Below are 23142 nucleotides of genomic sequence, written 5' to 3'. Positions count from 1 at the left end.
CCTAAACTGAAGTTTCATTCTTTAGCAAAAACCCTTCAACTGCTTCCATAGCATGTGCTTGTCTCCCTTCTGCAGCAGCCCAGGATTCTGTCTAGGTTTTAATGCTGGGAGTGTGAGCTCTCCCCACCATACAGCACTGAGGTTCTCCAGCTCTTTACATCCCCTGTGGGAAGATTAAAATGTGCAACTGTTAACTCAGGAGAGAATGATATGCCGGGAGAGAGGTGGGCAGTTTGGGGAGTGATTTTAAAGAACAAAGATACTACTTCTGAATGGCTGTTTGGGATCGTTTTCTGAAAGATGTCTTGGGAGCCTGGCCTCGGATGGGTGGGTATTTTGGACTACAAGTGGCAGGAAGAAGGAATGTCCCTGCATTAGGAGTGAATAGGGTTGGGGCCTTTCTGATCAGCTCTTCCCCCTGGCCGTTTGGGAGCCAGTGGTGAATTCTAAGGGTGTGCAGGCAGGTCTTGTGATTTAGGAACCAGCCATATAGAGAGGCTTGACTGAGAGACACCAGGCCCTTAAGTGAGAGCTGGCCAGTGTTTATATCAGCTCAGCAATATGAAGAATCTTTGTGATTCCACCTAAAAAAATCCCTATGCTTCACTTTTAGGACTCAGCTTTTCCAAGTATCTTAAGTGGTATCTGAAAGTCCAAATGGGGTGACCCAACACTGAATTATGTCTTTGAGAGGCCTTTTAAAAATTGTGTAAATACAGGGCCTCCCCGGTGGCGCAGCGATTGAGTGCTGGGTTGCGAAGCTGTCCGCAGCCTCTGCAGCGCCGGTTGGATCCCCAGCTGCTCCCCGGCCACCGGAGGAGGGTCCCGCATGGCGCCCAGACCTCTCCTGCCGCCCGCTGCTCCCCTCAGCAGTGTACCTCGGTCCTTCTGCCTGCTCTGCTCCCTGCTCTGGCTCTGGTGAATTCTCTCACCCTCCGGCGCTTCTGACTGTACCCAGTGCTTGCATCATTAAATAAATAAATATTTTTAAAAAATTGTGTAAATACATATAACATAAAACTTACCATCTTAACTAGTTTTTTAAAAAACATTTTAAAAGGACAGGTTAATTAGGAAAAGGAAAAAGAAAAAGGCACCTGCGTAGACACGGGGGGCAGTCTCAGGAGGAGAGTGGCCCCATCTTAACCAGTTTCAAGTGCACAGCTTAGTGGCGCTAAGCTCATTCACAGCACCATCACCACCATCCATCTTTGGAGCTTCTTCCTCTTCCTCGTATGAGCTCTGTCCCCATGAAACACTAACTGCACACTTCCTCCTCCCCAGCCCTTGGGACCCACCAGTCTACTCTGAGTCTCTCTGAATCTGACTATTCCAGGTTGCATGTTCCTGGGGGCAGTGGTCGGCGTCTGGTGTCTGGCTGTGTCACTGAGCACAGTGTCCTCAGAATTCCCCCAGGGGCAGCAGGGGTTGGATCGCCTTCCTTTCCAAGCTGTGCATATTCCATTGCATATATGTCTCTTTCTGACTGGCTGTGATACCGCAAACCCAGGTCCAGCAGGAGATGTATTATTGTCACATCCATCACTGCACCATTCCTAACCCATTCCCCACCCGGGGCCCAGCCAAGGCTGGGTGGGGGGGTGGCTTTTTGGGGGGGGGGGTTGGTGAGAGTGTGAAAGCAAAAGCAAATGGGAAGAGACTGGTCGGGGATATGGAGAAGGGGATGTGGGAGCCCGGTGATTTTCTAGGGTGTTAGCCACACCTGCCCTTCCTTCACCTGGGATTTAGAGTCTGGGGTGCCTCCTTGGTGCTGTGCTCTCACTTGAGTGTTCAGGCCCAGTAGACCAGATCTGTTCTTTGTGTGTGATGAATTTGAAGGGGCCGACTCCCACTCTGGGGGGGTGGAGTTGCTATTATTTAAAAATTTGCTGCTTCTGTCTGTATTTGTTCCATGGATGACTGCCAGAGTGTCCGGGAATTGGGGGGTATGGAGGAGGGGATAAGTCACTTAAGAAATTCTCCAATTCTGAATTTATTCAAAATTACCAGGGTCCATTTCTGAAGGGCAGCATGCTGACGCTGGCTACAGATGTGTTTTATTTTGCGAAGCACAGTCCTCATTTCTCTCTCCCTCCCTGATGTAGCTCAGGGCTCCTTCACTTACACATTTGTTTCATCTTCTGTATTGCAAAGCATTTGTATTTTGCTGTTCTTGGGATAAATTTAAGAATCACTTTTACTATTGTTTCAAATCTGATACCACAAAAGCCCTTTAGAAGTTACCATAACACTGCATCCCTCAAGGTTTTCCATCAACAGTGAACCATTTGCTGGAGCATTATCTTTTTTGCATGAATGCAAATTAAGTGAAACCTCCTGAAGCTAATTCTCATTTAATGTGTGTACTGTGTTCTTTTCCTAGGGGAGGTGGAGGGTTCTGATTTGAATGACGCTTTGGGACAACTGGATGGACAAGACAGCCCTGTGCCAACTCTGAAAGGTAAACTGTGAAGTGCTCTTTGAATGCAAGTTTTTTTTAAAGATTTATTTATTTATGCACACAAGAACTGGGATACAGACCAGAGGTACAGGGGATGAGAGGATTCACTAGACACAGAGTGGGGAACACAACAGGCAGACTGAAACACACTGCTGAGGGGAGCAGCGGGCAAGATAGGAGAGGTCTGCTGCGCCATGTGGGTTTCTCCCTGGCAGGCCGGGGATCGAACTCGGCTGCAGAGGCTGCGGATAGCTTCCCAGTGCTGTGCTTAACCCTTTGTGCCACCAGGGAGGCCCCTGAATGTAAGTTTTTGAAAGTGAGTTCAGAGACCATGTAAAGAGGCTCACAGCTGGCTGGCAGAATTGACGCCTGGAGCCCTGTGACCAGGGCTGGTGGTGGCATGGAGGTGCGCCTGCCTTCATAGCTGTGTCTCTTTATGCACCTGCGAGGGTGCAGAAGGCTGGTTGGAGCTATTCAAAAGGTCAGATGGGAGGTGACTAGACAAGGTAGGCAGAGAAGGGGAGGAAGGGGCCCTGGGCTGCTTTGTGGGCCTGAGCAGAGCCTTAGGAGCTAGACTCCTGGCTTGGTGACTAAGTGTCCTGTGACAAGCAGGCGTCTTCTGGGGTCAATTTGTCCAGGGTGAATGGGCACTCACGGTGTGAGTGCTGCCACCAGGAGCTGCAATTTTGGTTCTTTGTCTTGTTGCTGGGCGTTTCCCACAGGTTCCCTGTCAGGGCTATGCTCACTCTCATACTTTGGCAGCACCTGAAATAGCAGAGGTGAGGGATCACGTTTCGTTCCATGCAGCTCAGTTACTCGGGGAGGAAGCAGGGTCTTTTCCTGCTTCGGCTCCTTACCATATTGCCTTAGATTATTGCCTGTGTTGGCTCATGCTGCCAAAACAAAACCCTACAGACAAATAGCAACAGGAAGTTATTTCTGTTGAATTGACTGGAAGTTCAAGATTAAGGTGCTGATATGGTTGGTTGTTGGTGAGGACTCTCTTCCTGGCTTGCTGTTGGCTGCCTTCCAGTGTGCTCGCAAGGTGAAGAGAGGGAGCCCATTCTAGCCCACCCCTCTCCTCTTATAAGGGCACACATCTCGTCAGGGGGCCCATCCTAATGACCTCATCTAACTCTAACCCCCTCCCAAAGACCCCACTCTCTAGTTCCATCACACTGGGGTTAGGACTACAAGATGACCTAACGTGGTAGGGGGTTAACATGGCAGGGGTGCATAATTCAGTGCATGACACTGGGGTAGCAGAGTAGCTACTTCATTTCTGCTTTGCTTCATTTTCTAAAGCCGAGTCAGAGCCCAGTGGCCCATGAGAATTCCTTAGTTCCATGCACATGTCAGCTGCCCTGCCCCACTCAGGAACGTGTCCATCTCTGGGCCACAGGCCAGGTCTTTTGGGATTGAGTGTTGGTGACTCAAGCCCACTGGTCCTGGCCTGGGTGCCCAGAACATCCCTCTGTGTCCTGAGAGAGTATATTGGGGTCACCCTGGGTGCTGAGCTCCCTCTGACTCTGTGTTGACGGCGTGAGTGCCTTTGGCTTAAATTTCTGTTGGATGCACTTCCCTGTGGTTGGTTTCACTGGTGCCTGAACTCCCTTGACAACATTCTCTTCTCTAATGTGTTAAATGCAGTAAATAAGTTCGTGCATTTCTTTACATCAGCATGCATGTTCCTGTGTGCTTGCTGGAGCCTTGCAAGGACCCTGGTTGCTTGTCCTCTCTTAGGACAGGGATGTGTCCCCAGGACTTGAAGGTCTCTGCTCTGAAGACTTGGGCCTAGGAAACATTTCTTAGAAAGATGATTTTTGATGGTTAGGTTCTGAAATCATTTTTCAAATGTCCATCTCAGCCTGCAGTCCTGAAGGCCCACACATGTGGCCCCTGGTCCTGCCCACACTGGTGATGAAGCAAGTGAGGTCTTTACCTGGCAGAGCTTACCGGATTGGGGAGGCGGAACATAAAGGGAAACAGTCAAGTCATTATAATATTAGGAACTGAAGTGAGTAGCCCCAGGGAGAGGTCAGGTCATGGTGAGCTGAAAGGAAAGGAAGAATGTCTTGTTCGGGGACAAGCGTGCACTGAGATCTGAGCAGCAGGCACTCAACCAAAAGAAGATGGAGGGAAAAGTATCCCAGATCAAAGCAGTGGCCTGTGCAGCGGCCTGGACAACTGCGAGAAGGTGGTGGCTGATGGACCTAGAGTGACTGAGGTCCGAGTGGCTAAATCTGCTCTCCTTCTTGGTCCTGCTAATTATATTTCAAGCACACATATGGCTCAAGCCATGATGATGGGCAGTGCACGTCCAGAACATTCCATCGTCACAGAAAGGTCCACTGGGCAGCCCTGGGTAGAGCCTACACAGCTTCTTGGATGGCAAGGAAGGTTCTATTTCTAGTGCTGTGACATGGTGTAACCTGATTCACTCTCTGGCAGCCCTGGAGGGTGATGGGGGAAGCGGAGGGGGCAGCTTGAAGAAGGTGGGCCAGGTGAAGAGAAGTGAAGCAGGGCCCCCAAAATTATTAGACCTAGCCCTGCTGAGCTGAAGGGTATCAGGTGCATTTGCCTCTGGCCCCACTGAGGCAGGCTCTGGTGGCGGTTCCTTGTGGCCCTCCAGCCTAGTTGCCTACCCTGACCTCAGTGCAAGTCAGAGGCAGAGGCCAGGCTCCCTTTTATGTCAGGCTCCAGGCTATTGGAATGGGCTTGAGAACGGACCAGTTTGACTGGAGCTTGACTAACATCTATCAAATATCTGGGATGGGCACCCCTCCTCACAGTGCTCAGCTATGCAAATATAGAAATACAGGATTGTAAATTGACCAGTCTGATTGAAGCTCTCTTGGGTGCCTATCAACTAAAAATACCAGTTAGATTCGAGAGTCAGAGTTCTCTTCTAGCTCAGAAGCACTCCCTGCAGAGCTGCACAAACCTCTCTAGAACAGGGGAAGAGCCAACAGGCAGGACCGTGGAGAATTTGGCCTCCTCATTTACCTGGCACCCCAGAGCCTGAGAGAACAGAAGTCTTCCTTTTTAATTACCCTGAAGAGTTTTCCTTGCTCACAGAGGCCAGTGGGTCCTGTCTCCCCAGGGCCAGCCTAGGCCTGCACTCTGCTCACCCCTAAACTCTGGATGGCATAAATGAGTCCCAGCATGACAACACACCAAAGGCTCTTCCTTCAACACAGTTATCATTTATGATGCCCATATACCTGTAAAATTGAGGCAGGTAAAAGTGACATCCCACCAATCTGTCGTGATATGACTGCTCTACCTTGGTCCAAGCAAAACAAGATCGAGAATGAACTACAAGCTGTACAACAGCATCCGTGCTCAGCTGCCTTGCGCTGGTAGTGAGCACTTACCACATAGCTGGTGGCTGGCATTGAGAGTCGAGAGCAAAAGGCATATATTAAAGAGAAAATGAACAAAGAACATTGATTTACAACTGAAAAGTTTGCCTGACGTGTCCATCTGCCAAGATACTGTCATTGTGAGGACTGATGTGGCTGCAGGACTTGGGTTGCAGTGCTGGGTGAATATGGGAGCGAAGCTAGATCTGGGGTTTTGTATTCCCTGCTACATTAGACACACTAATTATTATCATTGTTCTTATTATACAAAAGCTTACGTGTGCCTAGAAATCATTTGCTCATTTGTTCCAAGACTGTATTTTAAATGCATATGTAGCACATCTTGGGTTTTGTATAATCAGAACAGTCCTTTGGAATGTTCATGGGAATTGGTAATTTCTGAGAGCCAGGATGGATTGTTCTGGTCTTGCTCATTTGCAGCTCCCAATATGGGCCCAGTGTGCTTGTATCCCTGCCCGAGGAGACGAGTTACCTATCATCCACACTGAGACCAGAAGAATTCCTACCTCTGCGTAGAAATCTATTCCTTATTCACAGACAGTCATGCTATTTGTGATGTGGTGTGCTTTAGTGCTGAACTAAAATTTTCCTGGACAGAAAATGCAAAGCCGTCAGCAGAATTCACTATATTGGTATGGAGACGATGCCTGGTCTGTTTACTGAGCTTTGGGTTCCTGATTCATACAGGGTGCATGGATTGATTAGCATGTATGTTGCATGTGTCTCTGGTTTATTTGGGACCTCTTGGTGAGTGTGTGTGTGCATGCACGTATGTGTGTCCTAGAATTTACTAGAGTGATGGCCCCAGGCTGATGAGGTAAAATCAAAAACAGCTGCCTCATTGCAGCACTAAGTCTGTGAATCTGTACCTCCCTCTGATGCCCCCTCGCTCATCAGTGAAATCTGAGGCTGCCCATCCTGTGGACAGAGGGCCGGGCATGGGTTCTAGTCTCTTTTGGCAACACTGATGGGCGTTCCAGGCTCTGGACCCTGTGCCTTTCTCAAGGAGAAGGCCATCACCAAGCACTCCTATCTCTGTGGGCCTTGGATTTGCAGAGCCTGATGGGCTGTGCGGGATCTGGACAAAGTGAATGAACAGTGTTGGATAAAAATGCCAACCGCAGATGAATACTTTCAAGCCGTGTGCAGTCATGTTGGGGAGGCCTGAGGTTGGGCAACAGGGGTCACATAAGTTGGAGCCCATCCGGGGAAGGCAGGAACAATCTGTTTCCAGGAACAGTGATACTGAGTTCTGCCTGCAAACCTTTTTATTCCTTTTCTTAGAGGCCCTCCCCCAAATCCTCTCCTGTCTCCCAGGTAGAGCTCCTGGCCTCCTGCGCTTCACTGGGCCAGAGCCCCTGTACTTGTGACCATTGTCATCTGACTGGAGTTGCCGTTCACTCTTCCTGTTGGAGGTGACTGAAAGGCGGTGATTCTCCTTCCTCCACTCATCGTTTTGAACCCCAAACTGCAATGGGCTTATTCCTGTGTGTTTGTCTTGTGTCTGTCCCTGGCACCTTCACAGGTTCTGGGATTAGGGCTCCAACATATCTTCTTGGGCACACAGTTTCCTTTGCTCCAAATATTGCAACACTCTGAAGTACTTTTAACCTTTTCTCATGTCCTTGAATTCCTCTTTCACTGTGTTCCTTATTTCCTCTGATTTCATCCCATTCTATTCCACACTAATCTCACACCCCTTTCTCCTGCTCCCTGCACTAAACCTGCTGCCCGAGCACTGCCAGCTCAGTGGGCAGTTTGAATGGAGTGGCCCCTGCCACTGCCCTGACCAATTAATGGACTGTGAATATTTCCCCTTGGGGAGAGTGGTTTTGTTTCCTCCTCACCTGCCCTTTCAGGAAAGCTGTTTTATTTCCCACCAATCAATCGCCCGGGACCTCATGACCCCTAGTCGAAGGCTTTCTTTATCTCCTTCCCAGGCCAGCCGGTGTGACCGGTGCAAACAGCAGGTCCTCAAATACCTCAGTAATTTGACCAACTGGTGATCCGTGCATGGTCCAGTGGGGTCAAGAAATCATTAATCACGGCTCTGCTTGTGAGGAGGAGCAGTTCCCTGGTAACAGGGAGTCCTGTTTCCTCAGCCTTTGGTGTGTTGTCATGCTGGGACTCATTTGTGCCACCCAGAGTTCAGGGGTGAGCAGAGTGCAGGCCTAGGTCGGCGCGGGGGAGATAAGACCCACTGGCCTCTGTGAGCAAGGAAAACTCTTCAGCGTAATTAAAAAGGAAGACTTCTGTTCTCTCTCAGGCTCTGGGGCATCAGCTAGCATGAGGAGGCTGAATTCTCTGCAGTCCTGGTGGCTCTTTCCCTGTTCCATCATGTCTGGAGGGGTTTGTACAGCTCTGCAGGAAGTGTTTCTGAGCTAGAAGAGAACTTACTAGCAAATGATTACTACAAGCTCCATATTTTGTACCCAGGATGGGAGTGAAGCCCAGAGAGGTTAAATGGGCCTCTAAATTAAATCTGCAGGAGAAGGTGGTGGTGTTCTTCATCTGCATGGAGTTTTCTTTATAGCTTTAATTTTGACCCTCGGAGAATTAGTAATGGTGAAAATGGTGGGCCAGACTAATTTGGCAGCCTGCCACTTAAACGACATGCAAATACTCAATAAAATATTAACAAAAGATGTGAATGCTTGGATAAACTTGCAGGAGGGGTGGAGAAATGCCCAGGCACCAGCAATAGGAAGGAAACAGCACTCTGACAGCCTGGGCTGCTGAGCCAGGAACCCCTTGAGATGGTTTGTAGCCTTGAAAAATGGCATAATTTTCCCAGAAAGTTCATCTCAGGTTAAGCGTTGGGTCTGCGGTTATGACACGAAGTACCCAGCTGTGAACGGTGACTTCACCATGTGGTCATGGAGCACCTGCGAATGTATCCATGGACCCCAGTGTAGAAAGAGCACCCGTAGACGTGGTGCAGGCACGAGGGCAGCTGAAGACATGTCAAATCCTCCAACTCTTTGATGCTGGAATTACCCCCAGAACACACAGCTTGACTAGAAGAAATCCCCAGGGATAGGAAAATGCTGGTGGGGGTTATATGAAATAAATACTGTGGAGTTATTGATTTCACTTGGATTTGGATGCTTTGTGTTTCCTTCAGTGAGGAGAAGTGAGGGATTAGAATTAAAATATGAAGTTTGGTTTTAAGAACGTAAAGGACTTTACATTTATTATTCCCTAATTCAAGGCCTGTAAAATATTGTTCCTGTGACAGACGCTATTCTGCTCAGCTCAGCTGCATTAAGAATGATGGATTTTGGTGTCAACCCAGTTGGGAGCCTGTGAGTCCAGAGAATTGGGGTATTATAGATAAGCTAGGGGCTATAGTCTTGAGAAAGGGGTGGTGGTCACACTTCAGGCCAGGGAAGTGGGAAGAGGATTTCCCTCAACTCTCACTCATCGGAATAGGTTTTCCCATGAAAAGTCAAACTTGGCTCCACACCCCAGGAAACAAAATCTACTTTATAAGAACGCTGTGGGAGGACCCCAGATGCAGAGTTAACATGAAAACTTGGCACTGCCTGTTGCAGGAACCCACTCTTCAATGATTCCCACAGAAAGCCAGATGTACAATGAGAAATTCCAAAACTCACTCAGAGAAGCCCAGGATGAGTGGTGGATTAGTAAACAATGAAGCCAAAGGATTAAAGATAAAGGAAGAAATGGAAACCACATGGAAGAAAAAAGCAGTAATGGATTTAAACAGGATCCAGAGACCTTCTAGAAGTATAGAACGTGGTCTGTGAATTAGAAGCTTGATGGACAAGTTAAGGAGTAGATGGCATATATGTAAAGAGGAAAAAAAAGACAGGGAATATAAAAATAGGCATAGCTCACTGAGGAGTCACATAAAAATGTTCAGCATATACCTTGAAGGAAATTTCCAGGGAGGAAATAAAGAGGAAGGGGGAGATCATTATTGATGTCTCTCAATATTGATGTTGATAAAGAATTATACAGTTGTGAGGAATAGCACTACAGGCCAAGGATGCTTAAATGAAAATAAGTTCACAGAAGGTCATACTTTGGAATGGCAAAAATTAAGGGAAAATGTGAAAAGTTTCTTAAGAGGAAAAAGGTTGACTTACCTACAAAGGAGTAAAAACTTACAGATTTGCAATTCTAACCACAAAACCAGAGACAGTAGTATGATTGACAGTCTAGAATTCTGTACCCAGCTAAACAACTATTCAAGTGTAAAGGCAACAGGTATTTACAATCCAAGAAGGACTCAAGATTGTTGACAGCCTCATCCCCCTTTACTCAAAGAACATATGCACTTCAGAATAAGCTCAGTTGAACCTTGGAGGGAGGTGTGGGATGCAAGCAGTGTTGTCAAGTAAAGGACTTGGTAAACAGGTGGGCAAAGCTGAATAAACTCTGAAAGTGAATGTCAAGTAAAGGACTTGGTAAACAGGTGGGCAAAGCTGAATAAACTCTGAAAGTGAAAATCACTTGGGGTTTGAATGCAGAGAGGAACTAAACACTTGAAAGCAATAACTCGAAGCTGTCATGGCTTGGGTATGATTGGTCTCATGAACTGCCAGTAGAGCTTGAAAGAGGCTGATTGAAGGCTTGGGTTGAGACACTATGGAGATTCTGTCCTGTCCATTCCCTGCTGGACAGCCCTTTTACATACATGCCATTGCATGTGAAACCATTTCAGGTTCCAATGACCATCCAGAACATTCTTCCAGACCTAGGGATCCCCTCCAGCAATGCTTCTTCTCTTTGTAGTTTCTGGTTGCTCTAAATTCATTCTGGGTTTTGGTTTACTGAAATGACAGCTTTTTATCCTTAGCTCTTTAAAGCTGGTGTTCTCAGGTTATGGTGAAAATGCTGTGACGAGAGCTCGCAGGAACCTAGCTCTGGGTTTCTCCAAAAGAAACAGCTCCATAGTCACTAGTTCAGCCTTGGCTGCAACACGCCAGGACTTGATTCCTGCCAGTAACAAGAATGGGCTGTCAAATGAGAACATCAAAACTTCCCTGAGCAGCCCTGCAGCCCTTCCAGCCCTCACTGAGGTTTGCTCTTTTGTGATCATTCCTCTTTGCAGGTTACTTTCTGAATTTTCTGGAACCAGTGAACAATATCACTATAGTCCAGGGTCAGACAGCAATTCTGCACTGCAAGGTGGCTGGGAACCCACCCCCCAGCGTGCGGTGGCTGAAGAATGATGCCCCGGTCGTACAGGAGCCCAGGCGCGTCATCATCCGGAAAACAGAATATGGCTCTCGACTACGCATTCAGGACCTGGACACCACCGACACTGGCTACTACCAGTGTGTGGCCACCAACGGGGTGAAGACCATCACAGCCACTGGTGTCTTGTTTGTGCGACTGGGTGAGTCGGGGCAGCCCAGGAAGATTGGTTAACAGATGTCTTCACAGCCAAGTGGGAGACTCACTGCAGTTTGAAACCGAACACACACAAACCAGCAGAGAGGAAAGCAATGAAAAGTGTTCCTGAGGCCTCTCCATTGTGCGCGAGGTCCCAGCTTAACTTGTTAGCATTTGATAGTAATTAAAAAAAAAAAAGAAAAACAGACACAGATGCAGGGGGTCTGTAAACCTGGAGTGCAGACGCTGAGGGTGATTTGAAAGGTCAAATGTCAGGAGGCCATCTCCAAAGGGAGACTGTCCACATCTCAAGACAGCCAGGTCCCAGGGCCTGAGTCTAGCCTCAAGGCCTTACTTACAGGCCTGGACAGATGGGGACAGGCACCTACAGAAACCTAGACACAACTAGAGGGAATTAGAGCGTGATGACAGTTCTGTCCTTTGTGCTGTCATAGCTCTGCCTGTCACAGGTGTTTGTCTCAGGTGTGCTTGTCATAGGTGTGCTTGTGAAGGCAATGGCACAATTAAGTGACATGAGGGGATGTCCCTGTCATCCCAGCTGTGAGAAGCTCCCTGAAATGCCCCCATCCTGTCACACAACCCCCCAACCACTCCATCACCAATTAGTAAAAGACCTTGTGTATCAAGGTTAGATGAGAAGAGAAAAGACAGTAAGACTCCAGAAATATCTCCATAAGTTCCTCCAGAAACAGCGTTTCTTTGTGGTTTTTGCCTTCCTTGGCATACATAATCATGGGCAGGGGCAGAGCCTGGGCCCGAGGACAGCTTGCCACAAATTAGTGCCCTGGCTGTGGCTGCCTTCACCGTTGGCTGGCTGAATTGGAATTAAGTCTTATTCCAAATCATGAAGTATTAATAACTTGTCTTTTTGTTTTATCTCTTTAGGTCCAACACACAGCCCAAATCATAACTTTCAGTAAGTATCTGCTTTCCCTAAACCCTGTTCTCAGTCTCTGAGGGTTTCTGTTATGTAAGAATCCTGGTTTTAAATCTGGAAATGCATGTCTCTGCCGAATTTTCTAGAAATTGGCGGGGCTTCACACAAGGATGGCCATGTGCTTGGTTGGGCTGGAAAATGATTATACTTTCCATCTTTAGTGCAAGGGAAAATGTCATAAGACAGACATTGTTAGTTCCTTACAGGGTGACCAGAAGGACAGCAGACACGTGGACCAGGTATGTAGTGGGTGTTACTGTTAGGTTCGTTTAAGTACACCCTGTTATCTTAACACAGTGATAAAATTACTTGACAGTGATTTCTCAGAATATGTGCCTGTTGCTAAGTAACACATGAACGTGTGTTTTCATTTCTCTTAGGTAAATTCCTGGGACTAGAATTGCTGGCTTACTTGGCTGTATGTTAGCTGAGTAACAAGTGGCACTCCCTTTTCTAAGGTGGTCATAACAGCTGGCATCTTGGCATGTTCTGGTCACTGCTGGCATTTGGTCTGGTTGCTCTTCTTTATGTGGTACCATTCTGGAGTGTATGTGGAGGTTCAGGTGAAACTTTATGTCATAAGCTTCTTGGAAAAGTAATTTTTATTAGTCATTTAAAATTTTGAGACACGTGTTTAGGACTATAAAATTTCCTCTGAATACCATTTTGGCTACATCCTTACCTCCCCACCATGTAAAGGCTTTTATTTTTTTTGTTACTTTCTGATATTTGTTGCACTGTTGTCAATGAATTGGGAGGTAGTTTGCTTTTGGTGATTTTTTGAAATTTTCATTGTGGTCAGTTTTTGTGAATATTTCCTGTTATTTCAATAAGTGTGCAATTTCTCAATACATATGTTAATTAGGTCATGTATGTTAAAGTGTGTAGGTCAAGTTGTGCTGTTAAAAGTGTCTATTTTTTGTTGTCCACATGGGTTACAGATATCAGCATTTGATATCATACTCATTCTGAATTTGTCAATTTCTGTCAGTTTTAAATTTTTAAGTTTTTGATGTATATTCATAAGTATCTAGCGGCGTGGGGCGCTGTAGTTTTATTTTCATCTCCCTTCCTTTGAAAATTTTTGCCTTGAATTTAGTTTTGCCGAACAATATTTTTTTGGAGAATTACTTTTTTTCACATTGTGTGTTGATATATATTTTAATTTTTTTCAATTGATGTAATGTTGATTAACAACATTGTATATGCCTGTTATTTGTATTTTCCAGGGACCTCCTTTACTCTGCTTGTCCCACTTTTCTTTTTCCAACCTTTTTTTTGTGTTCTGTTTTATGTCAGTCTCTCGCGAATAGCATGTAAGTTGATGTTTTTGTAAATTTGGTGAGGTGGGTTTTCCAGTGTGGAAGACATGTTAATACATGTAGGTTAAGTTCATTTTAACAAACATGCAATATTCCATTCTATGATTCAATTTGTGTGCCTACTGAGTGAAGTTTAGTTGTTTTTACTGATACAAACCTTCTGAGGAAAATGTCTGCCCATATCCCCTTGACCTACGGGTGAGAGGGACAGAGATCGGGGAGTGGAGTTGCCACATCTCTCCCAGGCATGGCCGGTTGCTCTCCAGAACAGCTAGGGAATTTGTCATCCCACCAACAAAGCACAGCTCTTATTTCCCTCTGTTTTTCTGCACATTCTATTGTTAGAACTTCAGATTTTGCCAATATCTTGGGTGTCAAGTAGTAATTTATGGTAATTGTACTTCAGATTTATCAGTAAATAGTGAGGTTGAACATATAACATTTAACCCTTGAATCTCTAGTTCATTACATTCTGTATTCATTTTTTATAGATTCCATGTTTGCAAATTCATTTACTTACAAAAATTTATCTGTAACCCCCCAAATCAGTACTCAGGGTGTTTTCACAGTCCCTCACAGACTTTTGTAGAGCAACAAAAAAAATATGGTCACACGGTGCACACATTCTTAGTGAGGACAAACAAGGAGACACTCTACTTTCTCCTTTCAGCTCATACTATAAACACGTGTCCTTTTCACACTTTTGGTGCTTTTTCTTGCTGATTTCGCTGTTTGCAAAGGCTCCAAGCACAGTGCTGAAGTGGTGTCTAGTGTTTTTTTTTTTTTTTTGAAGATTTATTTATTTATGCATACATGAACTGGGGTACAGGCTAGAGATGTGGGGGGTGAGAGGATCCACCAGAGACAGGGTGGGGAACAGAACAGGCAGATTGGCTGAAATACACTGCCGAGGGGAGCAGTGGGCAAGACAGGAGAGGTCTGCTGTGCCATGTGGGTATCTCCCTGGCCGGGGATAGAACTTGTGCTGCAGTGGCTGTGGATAACGTCATAGGTTAGGTTGCTTCTTTACCCCTTGTGCCATCAGGGAGGCCCATGTCTAGTGTTCTTAAGCATAAGAAGGCTATGGTGATCCTTTTACAGAAAACACATGTGTTAAATGAGCTTCGTGTAGGCTTTTGAGGGCTCACTGTTAATGAATTACCAACATTCATTACATAAGGTGTCTTAACAGAAACATACCTAAGTAAAGTTATGTACTGAGCAATTGATGAAAATGTTATCACCCCAGCCTTATATTTTCCCCAGGAGCAGTGGGTCAGAATTTTCTAATTCAGTATTTGTGGTGACTTTGTAGATAATAACTACCACAACTAAGCAGAATCTACTGTATTGTGTCCCTTTTTCCATTACAATATTTGTCTTTTTGTTATTGATTTGCACATTTTAAGATATGTTCTAGAGGTAATTTTTTACATAGTTTTGTCTCCATCTGCAATTGATTTTTCATACAGATAAAAGTAGGGTTCAATTACAATATTTTTCTCTATCAGTGACTTACTGTCTTGGCACATCTCATGAAAAGCCACATCTATAGTCAATAAATTTAATGTTACTTCTGTTATAATGTAGACTTTCTGGACAAGTGGATCTACTTGTGGGCTCTCTATTTTGTTCACGGAGCTTCTGCTCATGAATAATACCAAAGTGTTCTAGTAGTATAACTTTAATAGATCTTGTCATATGATGAGAAGTATTTTCACCTACTATTATAGATTCAATGTTCCCCCAAATTCATATGTTGAAGTTTTAACCCACAATGTGACTGAATATCTGGAATGGGCCTTTATGGAACTGATAAAGTTTAAATGAGTTCTTAAGAGTAGGGCCCTGATCTAGTAGGACTGATGTGTCCTTATAAAATGAGGAGAAACAGTAAAGAACTCTCTCCCTCTTGGGCATATGGTGATACAGAGAGAAGGTGGCTGTCTGTAGACTAGAAACTGAATTGGTAGACACGTTGACACTTAACTTCCTAGTCTCTTGAGTGGAGAAATCAGTGTGTGCTGTTTATGTCACTCAGTCTGTGCTGTTTGTTACAGCAGCCTCAGTTAACTAATACATCTACCTTATTACTATATAGTTTTTCTAAAATGACTTAACTGCTATTTGTCTTTTTGTCTTTTATATGAATTTTATTTTGGTATTTTTATTAGAATTGCATAGAAGTTTGATTTTTGCAGTTAGTTTTTCAGATACAATGATGATTATATAGTTTTTCTCCTTTCAACATATTGATATTATGTCACATAATAGAGTTCCAGTTGTTGAGTAACTTTGCAGCTCTTGACTGAAGTCCACAGTCAGGGCGAGTATCCTTTCAGTGTGTTATTGAACTGACTTGATGGGATCCCTTGTGGCCTGAGGCACCAGCCTATTAGATTCATCTTTTTGTGACTCAGTGTTTTCTCCTCATTCATTGTGATTGTGTTCAAATGACCTGACCTCCACTCCCATGTATCATCTCTGGAAGTTACCCAAAGCATAAATAGAAAGAAAGTAGCTCAGTGATTTTTTAAATAGAATCTTCCAGAGGTCTCATGTCTGTCTCGGAACATCACCAGCTTTTTGTCAGTGTCACATATTGTAGTTAAAACCATTTCCTCTTTCGCCCTGTGGTGGACCCTGTAGATGTACATGGAGAGTTGGAAAGCAAACATTAGGTGCCATGGTTGATCACTTTCTGTAGCATGATGCTGGGTATGCAGTGAGCTGATTCTTAAGTGTGACCTGGAATGGTTGTGGGACTCATGCCCTGCAAGCTCTTGGTTGTGGACCCCGGCATCAAGGTGGACATCAGCCTCTGTGTGTTGAGGGAAGTGGGGGTGGAAATCCTCGGAGGTTAAGGAATGTATTGCCATCAAGACATTGTTTTTCCTTCCATTCATCTTAATGGGGGATGATGCTGTGTATATAGAGAACAAAAGCTTTAAGATGAGACTGTCTCCACAGATGCAGGTTCAAAGATGGGTTATTATAGCATGCTCAAGTAGCAGGTTAGTGATGGGAGAGGACTGATGTGAGGCTACATGTCTCCCATTTCTTAGTGGTTTTCTTTTCTGCCCTTTAAAAAAGTGGTTCACTTTCACAATTATAGGCCCATACACAGGCTTGCATGCTGAGCTAGTGGGTAGCCTAGTGGTACAGCAGACGGGTGGGGTGGTGTAGGGTGGAGAGATGGTGCTTCTGGAGCCTGAGCATCAGAGCTTCTCTGTTTCCTATGCCCGCCTCACCGCCCACAAGTGTGTAGCCATAATATGCTCAGCAACAACATATAAAGGAAATGTTGCGGACAATTAAAAGTTCTGTTAATTTTTAGCCTTGGTAAACCACCTTCTTTGGGGCCATGTCCTAAGCCTGTTTACTTTCTAACTTAACAAACCGCAGGTGATGCCAAGACTCTAGCCCTTCCCCACCCATGTGCTCATGACCCTGGAATCTCCATTTCCAAATCTGACTTATTTCCCCATCTCCAGGCCCCCAAATTCAACCACATAATGGGCCTCTCCAGGAGATGACTCAAAGGCACCTCACACTTTGCATGTCTAAACGGAACTCACTAGGCCATTTTCTGCTTTAACCCCTCCCATTGCTATTTTTGGGGAATTGTTATAAGTCTAGTTCAAACTTTATCCTAATTACAGGAAAATAGCACTATTAAAAAAATCTGAAACCGCCAACTAACAAGCTAGTAATTAAAGATGACGGCAGGAGAAATCACATTGCCGCTGTCGGTGAGTGCAGTAACTCAGGTGAAAGGCCGACACTCAGCATTCGATATTAGAGCTGTTCAACACCCACCTGATCAAATTGAGGTGGAAGGAAGAGAGAAGCCAACCTATTTTTCTCCTCCATGACTTCTTATTATGATAGGTTCTATTTTTTGAAAAAGGTGACTCCTGGAATGCAAGAAACTTAATTCAAGTAAAATAAAAGATAGTCAAAAGCATATGTGACTCAGTAGGTAACCATTGGCAAAGTAGTTAATTCAGACCACACAGTGACAGGCTAGTGAACGTAGTGCAAATGTTTGTGCTGTGGTCGTAATGATAGTGTCAGCACCTGATGTGTAGTAACACGTTCAGTGCTCCCACGGATGCCTTTGTTTTCACTTAAGCCCATGTATTAGCTATTATGCCCAATTATGCATGGAAGAGAGTTTTGTACACACTGACTGCCAAAGTTATCCAAGGAAACACCAGCCTTCCCAGGGAGAAAGTCTTTGATAGGCCCAGCTGAACCAGTCTCCTGAACCCTGTAAAAGAGAATGAACTCACATCCCAGTGAACAGGTAATGTCCGAGCCACTGTGTCTGTGCCTCTGGCCCCCTCATGTGAGCCCAGCCTTAGAGATGACCATGGCAAAGCATCGTTTTTCTAAAAGGTGTGGCTGACTTGGGTTCTTACGACTTGAATTTGGCACTGGATGTGTTCAGTAGGACCAAATGGACATTTTTGCTGCATCTAATTCTAATGTCGCCTCAGTATAACCGGATACTAGGAGTATTTCATCTAGAAGTAGAGAGAAATAAATGTGGTGTCTAATTGTCAAGGAAATCATTAATTCATCTATTGACTCATTTAACAAATTCCTGCTGAGTGCCAGCTATGTGCTGGGCCTCATTCAGAGCATTGGGAATACACTCAGGAACGAAACAGACAAAAACTAAAAATTCCTGCTGCTTATATTCTCTTGGGAGGCCCTAACACTCAGCTTCTGTCACTAAGTGCAATGTCTGAAAAGTTCTTCCTGTGCAGTTGGTACAGCACGTGCAGTAGTTCTTACCTTTTCATTCATGGCAGGTTTGGCTTATATGAAGAGACTCCAATCTGTTGATCTATCCATCGGTTGATTGATATTTGCCCTTCAAATTTGGGGATGTTATAGAGAAAGCTGCTATGGATATTTGTGTTCAAGCGTTTATGGGAAATGTTTTAATTTCTCTAGCATAAAGCCTAGTGTGGGATTGCAGGGTCACATGGTCAGGGAAATATAAACTGTGTAAGAAATGGCCAACCTCATCCCTAAAGTGGTCTTTCCGGTGTATACGACCACCAGCAGTGTGCAGAGGTCCTGTTCCAGCTCCAGGGGATGCCCTCATCCACTATTTGATGCTCTCAGTTGTTTCATTTCAGCCATTCTAGTGTCTTGTATCATGACGATTCATGGTAGTTTAATCCAACCACTAATATAAGGGACCATCTTCACTTTTGTGAAGACTTGGTTATTCAACCTTTTGTCTAAGACTGTGTCTTCCTGTTGAGTTATTTACATATTCTGTACATATTATTTACATATTCTGGAGTTCTTTACATATTCTGTATATCACTCCTTTGTGAAATATATAAAATATTTTCCTCCAACCTCTGGTTTGCCTTCTTACTTTCTTAATGCTGTCTTTTGATGAGCAGGGGATTTTAACTTTGGTAAGTCCAATTTATTATTATTATTTATGCATCATGCCTAAGAAATGTTTGTCTTTATCTACCTCTGCAGTATGATAAATTTTTCTGTGTTTCTTTCTAAGAGTGTTATAATTTTAGTTTTTAAGTTGAGGTCTGTGGTTCATCTCAAAAGTGATTTTTGTGGATGGTGTTGTGAAGGGTTTAAGTTAACTTTTTTTTCCTTAAAAATATCCACTTATTTCTGCACCGTTTTTTTTTTTTTTTTTTTTTTTTTTTTAATTTTCTAGAGGCATGTCTTATTTATTTATTTATTATTTGTTTGTTTGTTTGGTTTATACATGCACTGGGTACAGTCAGAAGCGTGGGAGGGTGAGAGAATTCACCAGAGCCAGAGCGGGGAGCAGAGCAGGCAGAAGGACCGAAGTACACTGCTGAGGGGAGCAGCGGGCGGCAGGAGAGGTCTGCGTGCCATGTGGGACCCTCCTGTGGTGGCCGGGGAGCAGCCGGGGATCGAACCGGCACCGCAGAGGCCGCGGGCAGCTTCGCAACCCAGCGCTCAACCACTGCGCCACTGGGGAGGCCCATATTTCTGCACCGTTTTTGAGAAGAGTGTTCTGTCCTCCTGGAATAGCCTCAGAGCCTTTATTCAAAAGCAGTTTGTCATGTGAGAGGGTCTGTTTTGGGATTCTCTGCTGTGTCCCACACTGTCTTGTGTCACGTCACCCGGGTGGCAGCGTTGGGAGCAGCGCAGGATGAGAAAGATTACTCAAAGTCCAAGTGGAGAAAAGAGAAGCCTAGAGGGGTTACAGAGGGATGTAACGTGCAGCCAGCCCAGATCCAAAGGCAGCCTCAGGTATTAGTACAAAGGTGGGGCAGGTACGCAGGGAGTGTACCTGAGTGGGGATCATCCCATCCCGAATGTAAGCTGGAATAGAGTTGCCAGGGGCTATTGCCCGGGGTGGGTGGGGGTGGGGGGGCTCCATTGTTCCCAATATCAAAGCATATTACCTCTATTGTACTGTCTGCCTGCTGTTTGCAGGAGATACTGGTTTCTCAATAAGTTCCTCATACCAAGACTTTTGCCCTTGGTGCGAGGCCCCGGGTATGACCCTACACCTAGTTCCTGACAAACAGGAACTCTGGGCACCAAGACAACATCCCTGAGAACAAGAGGGGCTAGGGATCCCACAGTCTTGATAATGCCTGATATAATGCTTGCTGATTGCAGCATTATAGTAAGTCTTACCTTCATCATTGTTTGATTGCTACCTACCTACCTACTTCTCTGTCATCTGTCTAATGTCTCTATTACCTGTCATCTAGCTAGGTGTCTCCTATCTGTCTGTCTGTCACCTTCATGTGATGGTTAAGCCTTCCATGGCAATGTTAAATAGAAATTGTAAGTGCAGTCTTGCTCTTTGTCTGACTTAATTCCACATGGGCAGAAACAATGATTTCAATTCTTTTTTTTTTTAAAGATTTATTTATTTATGCATACAAGAGCTGGGGTACAGGCCAGAGGTGTGGGGGTTGAGAGGATTCACCAGAGACAGAGTGGGAAGCAGAATAGATGGATCTACTGAAATACACTGCTAAGGGGAGCAGCAGGTGATACAGGAGAGGTCTGCTTTGCCATGTGATTTCTCCCTGGCCAGTCCAGGATTGAACTCCTGCTGCAGTGGCTGCAGATCACTTCATAGTGCGGTGCTTAACCCCTTGTGCCACCGGGGAGGCCTGATTTCAATTCTTTTAAATTTATTGTGAGTGACTTTGTGGCAATATAGGGTCTGACTTGCACTGAGAAGATGTGCATGCTGTCGGGTCCATGTTTTGTACCAAGGTCCATTAGGTCAATGGGATGGTTATTTTTTTTAGTGTTCGTAGATCATTGTTCACTTTTGTGCAGTAATTGGTTTCTCCCCTCAGATGTAGTCCCATAATTCTCCTGCCACATGTTACCTGTGAACCATCACCATAGTCCCTTGTCCTCTTCCCTCCCCTGCTTGGACCCTCCACCTTTCCTCTCAGTTCTAGGTCAGCTTGCTAGTTTTTTCTTTTTCTTGACCTTTTGTTTGGTTTCTCTGTAGTCCACATATAAGTGAGACCATCCAGTATTTTATCTTTTTTCCTTCTGACTTATTTCGGCTAGAATAATCTCTCCAGCTCCATCCATGTGCCGCACATGGCATGAATTTGACTTTTTTTTTTTTAAAGATTTATTTATTTATTTATACAAGCACTGGGTACAGTCAGAAGCGCTGGAGGGTGAGAAAATTCACCAGAGCCAGAGCGGGGAACAGAACAGGCAGACTGAGGAAACACACTGCTGAGGGGAGCAGCGGGAGGCAGGAGAGGTCTGCACGCCATGTGGGACCCTCGCTGGTGGCCAGGGATCCAACCAGCGCAGCAGAGGCTGTGGGCAGCTTCGCAGCCCAGCGCTCAACCACTGTACCACCAGGGGAGGCCCCAAATTTGTCTTTGTTGATCTCCAAGTAAAATTCCATTGTGTAAAGTTGTGTACTATAGTTTTTTGATGCATTCCTCTACTTTGGGACATTTAGGTTGTTTTCATGTCTTGGTTGTTTTAAATAGTGCTGCAATAAATATAGGAGTGCAGGGTTAATGGGAGGGTTATTTTTTCCACTTTTTTTTCCCTCTTTCATTATTTGTATAGTTCCGTTAATTGCTGAGAGGCGGGTTTTAAAGTTTCCAACTGTTCCCGTGGAGTTTTCTGTTTCATCCTCTGTCAATTATTGCCCCCATACTTTGAAGCCCTGATATTATATGCTTTCATGTTTGTCTTTTTGGTTAATAGACCCATTTATTTTAAAGGTGTTTTTGCTGGGTTTGGAATTTGGATTCATAGTTAATTTTCTCTGCTGTTGCATGTTTCATACCCAGTTCGTCTCCCCCTGGTTGCATTCCCCCTTGAAAATGCTAGTTTTTTTTTTTCATGTTAGTGGACAGTTTTAGGTATACAGAAAAATTGAACAGAATGTACAGAGAGTTGCCATGTGCCCCCCACCTCCAGCACATACAGTTTCCCCTGTTAGAAGCATCTTGTGCCAGCCCTGGTGCATTGTTACAACTGATGAGCCAGTAGTGACATTATTAACCAAAGCCTGTTAAGCATTAGCATTCACTTTAGGGTTGTACATTTTTGGTGTTTACAAACATATAATGACATTACCCACCATCATCATACAGAATAGTTCAACTGCCCTACATACCTTCTGTGCTGTTTATTCATCCTTTTCTACGAGTGGCAGCCATTGATGTTTTTATTGTCTCCACAATTTTGTCTTTTCCATAATGTCATATGCTTGAAGTCAAACAGTAAATGTAGCTTTCCATATTGGTTTTTTCACTGTATAATATGCATGTAGCTTTCCTCCATGTCTATTTGTGCCTTGTTTGTTTTTGAAGATTTATTTTATTTATTTATGCATACAAGAGCTGGGGTGTAGGCTAGAGGTGCAGAAGGTGAGAGGATTCACCAGACAGAGTGGGGAGCAGAACAGGTGGATCTACTGAAATTCACTGCTGAGGGGAGCAGCTGGCAAGACAGGAGAGGTCTGCTGCGCCATGTGGGTCACCTCCCTGGCTGGGGATCGACTCATGCTGCAGTGGCTGCTGATAGTTTCATAGTGCTTAGACTTAACCCCTTGTGCCACCAGGGAGGCCCAGCCTTACCTTGTTTGTTTTTGGTGCGGAATGATATTCCATTGTCTGCATGTACCACAGTTTATTTATATGCACCTACCAAAGGCTGTCTTTGTTGTTTCCAAGTAAACTGCTGTAAACATCTGTGTGGGGTTTTAATAGGTGTGTAGGTTTAACATGTATTTTTGACTCTTCTTGTTGGAAAACCTTTGGGCCTCCTTCCCCCAGTCCTCCCTTCTCTCAGCCCACCTCTGACAACCAGTCTGTTCTCTGTATCCATGAGCTCGGCTTCACATACAAGAGAGACTATGTGACTCTTGTCTTTTGCTGACTTACTTCATTTAGCTTAATGCCCTCCAGGTCCATCCACATTGTTGTACATGGCAAGAATTCTTTCCTTTTTTGTGGCTGAACGATATTCCATTGTGTATATGTGCTACTGTTTTTTAATTTACCCATGGTTTCCACTGTGGATGTCAGTTCTCAATGCATTTGGGCCCATACCAAGGGGCAAGGCTGGCTCATAGGTTGCTGGATTTCAAAAGAAAAAAGAAATCATCAGGGG

At 44.9% G+C, this 23142-nt stretch overlaps 1 protein-coding gene across 2 annotated transcripts in view; it reads left to right on the top strand.

Annotated features, from left to right (window-relative positions):
* ROR2 (receptor tyrosine kinase like orphan receptor 2) overlaps window positions 1–23142 on the top strand; it is a gene marked incomplete at both ends in the record, with an annotated part of 168080 nt that overhangs the window by 132952 nt on the left and 11986 nt on the right. For both annotated transcript variants that reach the window (XM_084239397.1, XM_084239398.1), the window contains 3 exons: window positions 2384–2461; window positions 10928–11215; window positions 12118–12148. In XM_084239397.1, coding sequence (XP_084095523.1) covers window positions 2384–2461; window positions 10928–11215; window positions 12118–12148 — 397 coding nt within the window. The remainder of the gene's footprint in view (window positions 1–2383; window positions 2462–10927; window positions 11216–12117; window positions 12149–23142) is intronic.

This window comes from Talpa europaea, assembly GCF_964194135.1.
Source record: "Talpa europaea genome assembly, chromosome: 7".
Taxonomy (NCBI): Eukaryota; Metazoa; Chordata; class Mammalia; order Eulipotyphla; family Talpidae; genus Talpa; species Talpa europaea.
Note: the sequence above shows the minus strand (reverse complement) of the source record. Positions and strands in the feature narration are given on the sequence as shown.